The 14,692-nt window shown below is 40.5% G+C and overlaps 1 protein-coding gene across 4 annotated transcripts in view; it reads right to left on the reverse strand.

Moving 5' to 3' along the window:
• DDR2 (discoidin domain receptor tyrosine kinase 2) overlaps positions 1–14,692 on the reverse strand; it is a 127,806-nt gene that overhangs the window by 27,753 nt on the left and 85,361 nt on the right. For all 4 annotated transcript variants that reach the window (XM_026517238.4, XM_057314857.1, XM_026517236.4 and 1 more), the window contains 5 exons: positions 7,370–7,472; positions 5,705–5,936; positions 5,249–5,396; positions 4,759–4,864; positions 705–888 (listed from right to left, as the gene is read on the reverse strand). In XM_026517238.4, the coding sequence (XP_026373023.1) occupies positions 705–888; positions 4,759–4,864; positions 5,249–5,396; positions 5,705–5,936; positions 7,370–7,472 (773 nt within the window). The remainder of the gene's footprint in view (positions 1–704; positions 889–4,758; positions 4,865–5,248; positions 5,397–5,704; positions 5,937–7,369; positions 7,473–14,692) is intronic.

The following is a 14,692-nucleotide window of genomic DNA, read 5'->3' on the forward strand; positions in this document are numbered from 1 at the left end:
CAGACAAATGTACTGTTGCAATAGATAAGGAAAGAAAAAACTCGGGAAACGGAAGAGTGCAGAGCCTTCTATCATGATTTCCCAGCGCTGCAGGGGTGGAAGAAACAGGTAGGTGTGGAAAGTGACTACAAAGACAAAATACAAAATACTCAAGTCTTCCATTGAGAATTAGAGTGGCAATGAGCCAGCCTTACTGATAAAAGTATGTCCCTGGGGAGCATTGGGCAGGGCCATAAAACGATTTCCATTCAGCTCTGGTTTCTTTTGCTTTTGTGAGCCCCTCCCTCCAGAAAAAAATTTAAAATGGTATTTTAGAACTGTGTTATTAAACAGATGAAAATGATGTTTGACCCTAAAAGTTCTGTTTTTTCCCGACGTTAAAAGAAGTTAAAACCTGTCCATCGGCCTTTAAAGTATTGTGAGAGCCCACTGGACCCACTCTGCCTAATGGTATGTGGACTCTGATGCTGGAACAATAACAGAAAACATTGAGAAACAGTGACCTAGACTAACCTCCTTATTTGCAAATGAAGCAAGAAGCCCAGAGATGAAGTGACTTGGAAACGCATGTAGCTCGTTAGTAGCAAAATACTGATTTGAATCCAGTTCTGCTGACACCACCAGGGTTCTTTCTAGCATGGCTTTTCACTACACTGTTATCTTGGCTCCCTTAAACATGTTCCATCACACCTAACACCACTGACCTTCATGGTCGTGAAATTCCTGATGCGGTCAAATTCAAACATGATCTCGATGTAACCACTGGGGGCGCTTTCGTTCCTCCAGCCCACGTAGTCATAGCCTGGCCACACGTGGTATTCGTGGGTCTGAGTGAAGTCGTCCAGGCCAGACACCCCATCTGTCAGCTGGCCCAACCCTTCAGTCATGCTGCTCAGACCAGGGGAAGAGAAGGGAAAGGGAGAGAGGAACCTGGAATTAATCGCACGTCATGGAAGAGCTTTTAGACCCAGCTTCTTCACCCCGGGTTTTGTAAGAGTTGATTATCTTGAAGGTTGAAGGATAATGAAAAATCCAGTATATTTTATAGTATTGATGCATTTATCCTACATCAATGGAGAACAAAGAACTTCATATAAATGAATTTTACAAAACACTCAATGCTTATTCCTTTAGTAGCAGAACTTTCAAACAATTATCATTTTATAAGAAAAGCTTTTTATAATCTATTGTATCCTTACCTATTCTTGTATACTGAGTCTAATGCTTTTAGATAGTAACTCCATATTATCAAACGCATTTGATTTATTAATCCCTTAACAAGTAAATGAATGGATGGATGGATGCATAGAATGAACACTATGGGAGAGAGTAGCACTTGACCGTCACTCAATAAACAGTCCCAGAGCTTGCTGGAAATTTTTCTGACTCTCCTTTGACTGCATGTTGTCATTTTTCAGTGACCCAGTTCCAGAGAAGCCAGTCAGGCCCTCTGCTACCTCACACCCAACAACCCAATTTGATATCAAACTAAAGGGGGGAAGTAATCAATGCCAAATGTAAATACTAATTTATATGTAATTTTAATTAAATTTGAGAATACTAGATTCATGGAATAAAATGCACGGAATTACATGAGGGTCTCAGGCATTGGATTTAGTTTTGTTTCTAGCTTGGCAGGCTTTCCGCTTGATTGTAAGGCTCTTCTTGATTGGTATGTGCGATGATTGTGTATTTATGTTAATTTGGCTGTTTCTTTTTGGGTTTCTATTTCTATTTGACCTTCTTTTTAGGGAGACACAGAGCAAGATCTCATCCACTGGGACTCCTCTCTTCCCAAACTCTGCATTTCAAGGTCTAAACAATAAGTCAGGAGTCTCCCAAATGAAGAGATTGGGATACTCACCCTCAAGCAATAATACACGTGCCCCCTGAGGTTATGTAAACGTTACGAATTCACAGAAAAATAAGTGAGTGATTATGCCAGCCTTACAGACACACTTTTAAATTTATTTGTTCATTGAAAAATGTTTGGCAAATTATAAAATTTGACTGGCCTTATCCACAGTGACCAGAGCCTGGATCTCCCTTCCAAGGATTTGCCATCTTTTTCTTCTCTCTACAGATCAGAAGGCTAGGAGAACATAAGTTTACTTGCAATAAATATATTTCCCATCATCCCCAGAATAATATATCCCCATGAAACTTATGAAAAGCAACATAAATGAAAAGTTAACTTCTTCTCGTCAAAATTAAATCAAATGGGGATGGGTAAGGAAAGAAACTTTTCAGTTTACTTCGTATCCTTTAGAATTGTTAGAATTACAATAAGCGTGTACTACTTCTGTAATTTTTTTAGTTAAAAAAAGTAACTTTTGCTATTAAAACTATCTATTTCTGAGACTCTGAATCGGGCAGCTCATACTTCATCACTCAAGCATACTCCAAAGAGATAACCTCACTACCTCAGTTATCAAGTGGAAGGTGATTGTGTCAAAATCTCCGCAATTATTCTTGATCTTTCCTCTGTTACCAGTTACCTGCCTTATTTATCCGTCTGAATGTCCTGCCAGTCCCTTAAATTTATATCCCAAACTACACCTATCACTATCCCCTTCTAAACTAAATCTTTCACCTAAATTTCCCATTTCTGCCCATTATATTCTCTTTCACGCTCAGTGGCTCAGTAAAGTGCCTGGCACACCATATGCACCAAAATATACTTGTTGATGAATAAATGCCATCCCCAAGGTTTCACCTACCTCTTGTCCTCGCCCGACTGTCTCACCCCTACACCCAGTCAGATTGCAAACAGTCCTTACATGAATGTCTCCTCCCATTCCCACTGTCGCCATTTTGGCCTTGGTCCTTCGTTCTTTTCATCAGACAGTTTGCAATTAGAAAATATCCCTCATCACCTCCTCTTTTCACTCAGATCTAACCTTTGTGAGCTGCTTGATGAATCTGTCTAAAGCACAGTTCCAATCTTGTCCTTCCCCAGCTTTAAAAATCTTCAATGACTTGTTCTGTCGATGATTATGTTGATGAAGAACAACTCCTCCTCCTCCTCTTCCTCCTGGCCCTGACATTCAAGTTCCTCCAAAATACGACATCATCCGCCCAATCATGCTTCTCATCTACTATTTTACTACATGAGTGTGGCTGGTGGTTAACTAAATGATTGATCTTTAGCAGACATTCCCCTAAACTTTACAGTGTGATACTTCTGTCGTTATGCTATTCACTCTACCTCAAATGCCATTTCGAGATTCTTTATCTGTGAAAGTTCCACCCATCCTTTGGGGGCCACTTCAGATTCTTTGCTGGTTTTCCAAATCAGATCAAAACTTACATGTATTTAGCACTTTACCTTTACAAAATGCTTTTCTTATACATTTTCATCACTTAAGCAAACAGAAGTGACTTTTATGACATGAATCCAGGTGTTTTCACTCTCAGTGCTGTGCTTTCCTACTCAAGCTTACTCTTTCTTTGAACCCCAGCACACTCATAAGATATCTCTTACTCCTATGCTTGTATCACAGTGATTGATATCCTGGTTTAGTCCCCATTCCTAACTGTGAGCTTCTTAAGGAAGGATCCAGGACTCCTTATATTTTCCAAGTCTGGCCAAGTCTGGCCAAATTCATTATAGGTAGCAACAGTGGATTAGCAAAGATTTATTAACCTAAAATGAATTCAGTTGATCTCTGATTTCCTCTATGCCTTGAGTAAATGCCAGCTGGGGAGTGGCTGAGTGAAATGATGCCTAGACAGTTTAAGTGAACAGGGAAGAACAGTGACTAAGCAGATGGAAAGGAAGCAGCTGGAAATCGAATACTGGATGAGTCAGGTCTTCACTCAGGGGATGGCAGCTGGGGGGGCAGGAGTTTATTCTTCACACCTAAAATAATGGAAGTTCTGTAATCCCTTACTCCCCTTCCTGAGACTAATTTCTCCCTCTGTCAACCACTAGCAATCTCCATCATCTAGTCTGGACCTAACCTCTCCCCCAGGCTCAGTCTTTGCAGACAAAGACCAAGCTAAGAGAGAAAAGAGTGTTGAAGTGGACCAGTAGAAGAATGGCAAGGCTCAGAGTGAAGTGAGATAAGTGGGAACATCTCTCATCCAACCCTAAAATCCTACCGTGCCTGATCAGACTCCTTCACCATGGCCCTCTATGTGTCCATTTCAGGACTACCCACTGGCCTTTCTACTGCTCCCAGTTCAAGCTTCTGCTACAGTCAGGCCATTCCTGTCCTCAGCCCTGTTCCCTTTTCTCTGCTCCCTTCGACCTGCCCCCTCTGCTCTAAATCCTATCATCCTAGAAACTCTCATTGTCTAGCATAAGCCTTACGAGTCTCCTTTTCACGACTTCCAAAGCATTTACATTTATGGGGTATATTCTTCCTGAGCTTCTTGACCTGCCCAATTTAGTATACTTATAAATTCAGTTCTTCTGGTCCTTTGTCTCCATAAGTGGCCATTATTTGTGTCAGACCATATGTCCTGTTTTAAGGGTCAAAAAAAGATATAACTACCATACTTAGAACTATACCACAATTTCAGCTCTTGTTTTGTGTAATTTATTGTTTCCCCTGTCTTCCCCAACTAGGACCTAAGTTCCTTGCAAATAAAGACTCTCTGCTTTACTCCATCTCACAATGCCTAATACAGGGTCTAAATAAACACCAGTTGGTTGACCCGTTGATTAATTATTAATCCCAAGCCATAATAAAATATTATTCTCTTCTAGTGGACACTTTCCCATTCTGATGACCAAAGTTTCCCAGAATCTACCTGTACCCAACAGCTCCATCATAGACAGAATCGTTCAGGTAAATGACGGAGCCTCCAGGGAGTACAAACTGCTGTCCGGCTGGAGCATTGTAAGACACCAAGCCATCTGCCAAAGGAAACACAGATGTGTCAGTGGCTTAGGAAGGAGAGGCACCTACTACTCAGACCAACTATCCCAGGGAGCTACACAAGACTTCAAGGGTGCAATCTTGTTCAGCGTGTCCGCACAGGACTCAATCCGGGCACAAAGGGAGCACCGCTGAGGAGCACTCCTCAGTGGCAGTCAGTGAAATGCATCACTTAGTGCATAGAGCACCAAGCCTTGGTGGAGGAACAATGTCCTTTCTTGACTCGAACCTAGACGGAATCACTTCACTTCAGAGATTATCAATCCCATACCTTTCTGACTTGCTTGCCTTTATTTTCCAGGGGTTGGGGTTTTTAATAAGGTCTATAAGCTCGCTCGCTCTCTCTCTCTCTGGAGACCTACCTAGCCAGACACAGCCATAGAGCTCCACCCGCATGCACACATTCATGGAGTGGTCAGTGACTGGAATGAAGCGGACAAATCTGGCCACAATGGGTGGCTCCAAGTCCTTTAGGAAAATGTCATAGGGGTTACTATTTCCATCCAGCACCTGAGGAGAGAAAAGAGAAAGAGCGGGAAGATGCTATGAGGTTATGCTGACTCTTCCTCATCACCCCTTTCATGGACCCTCTCTTTTGAATTGAAGGAGCAGAATGTATCCTTTCAGCTTTCTCAGCAGCCTTGATATTCCTCCAGGGCCCCCCACCCCGCCCTCCCTCATCCTCAGTCACACATTGACAAGGGCGTGCCAGGTGTGTGGATGCACATACCTACAAGACAGCCTGTGTACTTCCTCTTCTAGCCTAAGTCAAAATATGGTCCTGGACATCTCAGGGTCTGGATGTCTCTTCTTCCTACCTGTTTCCCATGCCGGTTCCGCCAAGAGATCCAGCGAGTGCCATCCCGACTGTAATTGATCTTGTACATGGGGGCAAACTCAATGCCATGGCCCCCAGCATGGCGCCCTTGGGTCCCCACCAGAGTGATAAAGTGCAGGGTGTGCAAGTCAATCTGTAGGAACTCCTTCAGGTCATCGGGTTCCACTGGAATCTCAGGACACCAGGCTCCATCCCCTTCTTCTGAGTCCAGCCTTGAGACACAGGGTTGGGGAGACAGAGAGGAACCATGAAACCAGAGTTGTTTTCCAATCCACAGCAAGCAGCTGCCCTGTCCCGAGGGGAGAGAGCAGGCTGGGCCCCCACTCTAAAAAGACTCTTCAGGTCTCCCCTCAAGTCTGACTGCCACCACCTGTGGTCAGTCCCTGTCCCTGGGGCACTATGAAGCCCAGAGAGACATTTACCACCAGGGCCTAGAGGCCTTCAGATCAGATGTAGTCTTTATTTCTCATCCTGCTTTAAAGACCTCAAGGGAAATGAACCCTTTCTACCCTATACTTCCCCATGAGTCATTTTACCACCCTCTTCCACTTTCAGTCCCAGCATAACAAGGGTGGCCACCCCTTGCTTGGATATCAAGTTATAGGAAAGGAGGAGAGAGGGATCATAAGATCCCCAGTGTGGGTTATGTAATGCAGTGGAATTTTAACCAACGGGACGGGCATGGCAGCCCAACAAAAAGCCATGGGAACCCATGATGAGAGTGAGGGGTAGGAGTGTGTCAGGGGAGTAGTAAATAATCTGGTTTCATTTTATTACCTCCAAGCTGAGCTATCAGTGAGAAAAATTGTGAAATCATTACAAGGTTTATTCTGGGAGCCTCTTACCACTTTCCCTCTTCCCTAGAACGTCCCTTTTCTCATAGATGTCACCTACTCATTGCTGTTCTCTTTCAACCCCACCAACCATCACTCTCATCTTTCACAAACTAAGAAATTACAGGGAAGGTTTACAAAGGTTGCTTTTCTTATGGGTGATTCCATTTTAACAGAACTCAACACTTTACACCAAAAGAATTATATTCCAGGAGGAGGATTATGCCCTAACAAGCAGAGTAGTTTTTGACAAGGGAGTTCATTGCTTTAGAGGACCCCTGCTATTAGGCCATGAGGAACCCACCATACTCTTTATGGATGATGATGGCCTTTCTATGAGGTATCGTTGAGAGAAGGGAAGAATTTATTGGGGGCCTCAGTATATGCTTAAAGCCTTGATGTTTTTCACTGTGAGTGATGTTTCACAGACACCCACTGAGAAGAGGACAGGGTCTCCCAGCTCCCAGTGTCCTACCTCATCTGTACCTTCCCCTACCTACCACTGTCGCCGGCTTCCTGCAGTTGCTCACAGTGAGAAGGTGAGTAAAGCAAACCCACTGCATATCAATGAACCCATCTGTCGTGGGCAGTGCCACCCAAGGCCCTGTGGTTGGGATGGGGTTGCAGGACCAGCACATGGTGCCAAGCCCTGAATTCTCTTCCTGAAAACATACAGAACAGGATAGGCCCACTTGATGTCCTCCCCTCACTCCTACCAACTCCCACCAAATACCACCCTTCTTCCCCAGGCCCTTGAGTCAGAAAATGTATCCAACCCAGGACTGAGGCTTTCTTGGGGTCTCCATCCTCACCTTCCATATTTGGCAGCTGTGGATTCTGACCACTGACTGGAAGCTGTGATGTCCTCATCTGGAATGTGGCCTCCTGACATGCCCAGAGGATAGCGGCAAATGGCTGGACCAAGAGAAACGGAAGAAAAAAAGAGGAAATACTTTTCTTTTTATTTCCAAAGATACCCTGCCTCTTGTAGGAATAACATAATTGATTATTGGACAGGGAAACAGAGGACTTAAATTTTCCGAAGTCTTTCTATGACCCCAGTTGATCACCCTGACTCTCTCTGCCTTTTCTCCCTGGCCCTGCCTCCAAACGTATTAGCATCCAATCCCTTGAGCACTGACCTACAGCCACACCTATCTTTTGGTCCAAAATCTGACAAGTAATGTAACATAATGCAGTGTGCTGATTTATCCTTTCATTTGGTAGTAAGCCCATGGCCCATCCCCATTCCCTTATTAGCAGATGTGCGCTTCTAACCAGCTCCCCACCCGTGCTGAATCATCCTCATAGTCACCAGGTACCACCTGTGATCTAAAGCATTCTTTTTTCTAGGTAACTGATGGCACAAAATTATGGCGCAAACCAACAAACTCTCCTGTGAAGGGACTGAACACACAGCTCTGGCCCCCCATCAGCACCACGTTTTGGCCTCCGGCTAAAAATAATAGCCTCTGGAGAGAGACTTCCACCTCCAGCCAAGAGAGAGTAACAGGAACCAGACTTACTCTCCGGAGTGAAACAATCAAAAAATGGACAAAGTATACAAAAGACTGGGTTTCAATACAATGAATATCAGACAACAAAGGACAACAATCCCTGGGAGACAGGGGACAAAGAAGATGAGTCCTACAGTGGCACCAGCTTACTGTTGTGACAGAGTCAGGCTGCAGCACAGTGAGTGAGAACTCAGGCAGAGTCTAGAGGATTCCCCAAAGCAAGGAAACAAAGAGAAGAGTCCAGAGAGGCCATGGAGATATAGGGTTGCCAGGGAAATACAGGATTCCTAGCTAAACTTAAATTTCAGATAAATGATGAGTCATTCTTTAGTGTAAATATGTACGATGCAATTTTAAAAGTAGCAGGTGTGTAAAGAAGCAGAGAAATAGAACCTATAATGAGGAAAAAAAATCGATCAATTGAAACTGATTCAGAACTTATGTAGAAGTTAGAACTTAAAAAGAAGACTACTAAAACAGTTATAACTATATTGTATGTGTTCAAAAATACAAGGTCAGCCACTGTGGGAAACAGTGTGGAGGTTCCTCAAATAATTTAAAAAAGAAGTACCAGATGATCCAGGATTCTAATACTGGGTATCTACCCAAAGAATACGCAAACACTAATTGAAGAGATATATGTAGCCCTATGTTTACTGCAACATGTCTTACAATAGACAGGATACGAAAGCAGCCCAAGTGTCCATTGACTGGTGAGTGAATAAAGAAGAAGTGGTATATATATATAATGTTACTCAGCCATAAAAAGAATGACATCTTGCCACTTGCAACAACATGGATGGACCTAGAAGGTATAATGCTAAGTGAAGTAAGTCAGAGAAAAGCAAATACCATATGATTTCACTCATATGTGGAATTTAAGAAACAAAACAAATGGACAAATAAAAAAAAAAACAGAGAGAGAGTCAAACAAAAAACCAGTCTCTTAAGTGCAGAGAACAAACTGGTGGTAGCCAGAGGGGAGGCAGGTGGGGCAGATGGGTGAAACAGATAAAGAGGATCAAGAGTAAGCTTATCTTGATGAGCACTGGGAATGCTGAACTGCTGGATCCTTATATTGCACACCTGAAACTAATAGAACACTGTATGTTAATTATACTTGAATAAAAATAATAACAGAAAAATTAAAAATATAAGGAGAGCTACAGGTGATACAGAAAGGATATACATCAAATTTCTAGAGATGAAACTTGACTGTGTGAGAAAATACACTGGATAATATTAAAGGAAGATCACACATTAAAGAAAAGATTGGTGAACTTAAAGACAGCAACAGATATTACCCAAAATGAAACAATGACAGAAATCAATAAAAAAATCAATCAATCAACAAAAAAATGGAATATTAGTAAGTTCTGGAACAATTTCAAAAAGGAATCCTAATACACATGTAAATGGATTCCTTAAAGAAGAGAAGAGAGGAAGACAAAAAAAAAAATTTGAATAAAACATAGTAGAAATCTTTTTCAAATTTGATGAAACTGTAAACCCACGAAGCTCAATGACCTGAAGCACAAGAAACATGAAGAAAATGACACTAGTACATCATAATCCAACTGCTTAAAACAGCTGATAAGGAGAAAAGGTTTTAAGCAGCCAGAGGAAAAGAACACATCATGAACAGAGGACCAAACATAAAAATGACAGCAAATGTCCCACTGGAAACGGTAATTACATAGTAAATATATAAGATGAGTTTACATGTTCTTTACATAACTGACTATTTAAATAAAAGCAGTAACAATATACTGTGGGGTTTATAATATATACAAAAATAAAATACATGAAAACAATAGCATAAGGGCTGAAAAGGGAAAAATGAAAGTTATCCTGTTGGAAGATTTTTATACTATATGTAAAGGGATATAATATCACTTAAAGATAGACTTTATTTAATTAAAGATGTACATGACAAATCCTAAAGCAAGCACTAAAATAATATTTTCAAAAAGATTTATAGCTAATAAGTCAACAAGAGATAAAATGGAATAAAGAAATTCAATTCACTGAAAAGAAGGCAGAAAACCACAGATACGTTACAAGTAAAAGGATAAAAAAAGATATACCATGAAAACTTTATTTTTAAAAAAAGCTGGAGTGGTTATATTAATACCAAACACAACAGATCTTAAGAGAAGAAATAAAGATGGCATTTCACAATGATAAAGGGGTTAGTTCATCAAGAACACATGACAGTCCTAAATATTTATGCATGTAACACAGCTTCACAACAAATGAAGAAAAAAAAAAGACTGCAAGGAAAAATGAAAAAACCACAATTATAGTCAGAGATTTCAACACTTACATCTCAATAATTGGTAAAAACAAGTGGACAAAAATATCAGTAAGGAAATTGAAGTTTTGAACAGATTTGGATACCACCAGTTTTACCTGACATTTACAGAACTCTACCCAACTAAAGAGTATACATTCTTTTAAAGTGTGTATGTAACACTTACCAAGATAGACCATATTCTGAATCATAAAACAAGTCCCAACAAATGTTAAATATTCAAGTCATACAAAGTATGCTGTCATAATGCAATTACTATTTAGAAAAATGAATAATAGAAAGATATCTGGAAAATCCCCAAATATTTGCAAATTAAATAACACTCCTGAGAATATGCCATGGGTCAAAGGAGAAACCAAAAGGAAAATCAGAAAGTATTCTGTACTGTAAGATAAAGAAAATATAAAATAACAAAATTTGTGGATACCACTTGAGAAGTACTTAAGGGAAAAATTACCACAGGAAAAAGCCTATATTAGAAAAGAGGAAAGATCTCAAAACTATGACCTCATTTTTCACCTTCAGAAACTAGAAAAAGTAGAGCAAATAAAATGCAAAGAAAGAAAATAATAGATATATTAGCAGAAATCAATGAAGTAGAAAACAGAAAAACAACAAAGAAACTCTATAAAACCAAAAGCTGGTTCCTTGACAAGATTTAAAAAGAAAAAGCAAAAAAGAATCTCTAGCTAGACTGATTGGGAGAGAAAAAAGAAAACACTACAAACATCAGGAATGTGGGAAGTTACCTAGTGACAGATACTACAGATGTTAAAAGTATAATAAGGGAATGTTATAAACAGTTTTATGCCAACAATTTCAACAACTTGGATAAAATAGTCAAATTTCTTGAAAGATACAAACTACCAAAGTTTACATATAAAGAAATAGATAACCTGAATATTCAGGTTATCTATTTCTTTATATATAAGATATATATATATATCGCCAACAACCTTCCAACAAAAAAACCCTGCAGGACAAGATGGCTTTACTGTTGAATTCTACCAAATATTTCAGAAAGAAAAAATACCAAGCACTCACAAACTCTTCCAGAAAATCAAAGAGGAGAGGATATTTCCTCATTCATTCTATGAAATCAGCATTACTCTACTACAAAAACCGAACAGGAACATTATAAGAAAACTATAGACCAACAATCCTCATAAACACAGATGCAAAAACCCTAAACAAAATTTTAGTAAAGTGAATCCAAAAATATATAAAAAGGATAACACATCATGACCAAGTGAGGTTTATCCTAGGAATGCAAGGTTGGTTTGACATTCAGAAATCATTCAGTGAAATTCACCACAAACTTAAAAAGTGAAACTATAGCATCACTTCAATAGATACAGTAAAAGCATTTGATAAAATCAAACATCCTTTCCTGATAAACATTCTCAGGAAACTAGAAACAGGAAGGAACTTCCTTGGGGCACCTGATGGCTCAGTCCATTAAGCAACCAGCTCTTGATTTTGGCTCAAGTCGTGATCTCAGGGTTGTTGAGAGCCAACCTGTGTTGGGCTCCATGCTAAGTGTGGAGTCTGCTTAAGATTTTCTCTCTCTCTCTCTCTCTCTCACTCTGCCCCTACTCCCCTCCTCTCTCTCACTCTTAAAAAAAAAAAAAAGAAAGGAACTTCCTCAATACAAACAATTGTAACAGATTATGAAAACCTGTATGCCAACAAATTGGACAACTTAGAAGAAATTGATAAATTCCTAGAAACACATAAGCTACCAAAACTAAAGCAGGAAGAAAGAGAAAATTTGAACAGACCAATCACCAGCAATGAAGTCGAATCAGTACAAAACACTCCCAAAAAACAAAAGCCAGGACTAGATGGTTTCACAGGCAAATTCTGCCAAACATTTAAAAAAGAGTTAATATCTATTCTTTTTAAACTATCCCAAAAAGTACAAGAGGAAAGAATCACCCTGACATCAAAACCAGATAAGGACACCACAAAAAAAGAGAACTACAGGCCAACATCTCTCATGAACAGAGATGAAAAATTCTCAAGAAAATACTAGCAAATGGATCCAACAATATATTTTTAAAAATCACACACCACGATCAAATGGGATTTATTCCCAGGATGCAAGGGGGTTTAATATTCACAAAACAATCAACGTGATACGTTGCATCAACAAGAGAAAGGATAAAAACCATATGATCATTTCCACAGATGCAGAGAGAGCATTTGACAAGGTACAACATCCGTGATGTCATTGGATATTTCCAGAAACAGTATGATGAAGCAAAACCATATACATCTGCTTTGGCAAGAATCATGACCCCACTGAAGCACTTCTCAGTGTCTGTCCACTGCATTTTCCAAGCCAAATTTCAATCAAGGGATGAATGTGGGATCTAGTATTATTGTGTCTCTTCTGGTCAGATGTATCATTTCTCCATCTGAGGTGACAGGTTCTACAAATAATCATTATGCTTGAATCTCAAGTGTAATTCTGGGCTGTTCAGGAATGAAGCATCAAATTCTCAAATTCTAAACCCTCTGGAATGTGAAATTGAAGGGAGGAGTAAGGATGAGGAAATACTGATATAGGACGCCAATGAGGCCAAAATTACCAATGAGTGAGGTCAATGAACATTTCAAAAATCACTCACAGGGTGTTCCCTCTCTTGTGGTCCACTCCTCCAGGCCGTGGAGGCCGTACCCTGACTCAAGGCCTCTGGTAAGTGTTGCAGCACTGGTGCTTAGTGCTTCTCAGTATCAGTGACTTAATGGCAAGGAGAAGCTTCTGGACACCTTTATCCCACATGCCATGTGCCCCAGTGCAGTTTATCAGAACACTCACATTGGCATTTGGGACACAAGCCACCTACTAATAAACTACACGTTGCTTTCCCTTTGTTATTGTTCCCCGTGTGTATATTTCCCTCAAGGATCTTCTGGGGAGAGGGCCTGGCTAGCCAAGGCAGGCAACCTTTCCTCCTTGGCTATCATTCATGTCATGGTGCCCAAAATTGCTATCTGACTCCTAAACTGCAGTTCTTCACAGTTTTCAAAGTGGTGTCCCAGTGTTTACATCTGGTTACCCCTACAATAACCCTACATGGTAGACAGGGCCTGTATTATTATTCTCAAATTATACATGAGGAAACAAACCAGTTAAAGTTCCCACAGCTATTAAGCAGTCCTAATCCAAAATTAGTCCCAATGTACCAGACGGTCCCCTCTGCTTTTAGCACAGGTGCGACACGATGCAGGCTGCTTCTCCCAGTGTGCCAGGCTAAGGCGGAAGTCTTGCAGAGCTGGCCTCTGGCACCTTCCCTCCCTTCTGAAACCAAAGCTTTGTTCATGGATCCAGTCCTCTCTCCATCCCCAGCACGATAATCTACTTGTTTGCTTATTGCTTTCCGAGTCCATGTGGTTTCTGAGTTCCTATTTTTATCAAACCATTCATTCAGTGATTTTTTGGGAGCACTATGGGAATATAGCCATAAACAAAACAAAGTCCCTTTTGTCAGGGTTGACATTCTAGTGTGGGGAGACAGACAACAGGCAAATAAATACATAAGATGAGAGAAGATGGTAAATGTTGTGAGAAAATCAAGTGTGGAAAGGAAATAGGTGCTCCTTCCTGTAAAGAGATAAGGAAGAGCCTCTCAGATGAGGTGACTTTGAGCAGAGGCCTGAGTGGAGGAAGACAGTGAGCCAGGTGACTCTTAGAGGGGGGGATGTTTTACGGAAAGGGGACAGGAAGTTGAGGAAAGAGCCCTCTTGGTTGTTTCAGTTACAACAAGGACGTCTCACACCTGAAGTGGAAAGACTAGCTTAAGTTATTATCCAGCATTGTCCCGTTGCCATGTAACGAACTTGGACGCAACTAAACCAACCATTTTTGAGGAAGAATAGTACTAATTTTGGTAAATTCTCCTTCCTCCAATTTCCAACATTTTAAATATCTGTTTTATAGCCTTAAGTACATAGTGCTTTGTCATATAATTATTGTGTGGAAGTCTGATCTCCCCTGCAGATGGCAAACTTTTCGGAGAAAAAAAAGGGGGGCAGGGGGATTATATCTTATTAAATTTTATTTCTCAGTGCATATCTGGGGAGACAATAGGTGCTCATAATATTGATTGAAAAAAGAGACAGATATAGATTAGGAGTAAGGATAAAGTTGAGTAAAATATGTCTCCCTACAAACCTTACCCCCCAGACTATTCCATTTCAAACAACTCCATTCTGCCAATTACTTGAGCCAAAAATCCTGAGGCCACCCTTGACTCCTTTCATATTCCATATCCATCCCATCAGCTGATAAGAAATCT

Source organism: Ursus arctos, unplaced genomic scaffold (assembly GCF_023065955.2).
Source record: "Ursus arctos isolate Adak ecotype North America unplaced genomic scaffold, UrsArc2.0 scaffold_2, whole genome shotgun sequence".
In the NCBI taxonomy this organism is placed as follows: Eukaryota; Metazoa; Chordata; class Mammalia; order Carnivora; family Ursidae; genus Ursus; species Ursus arctos.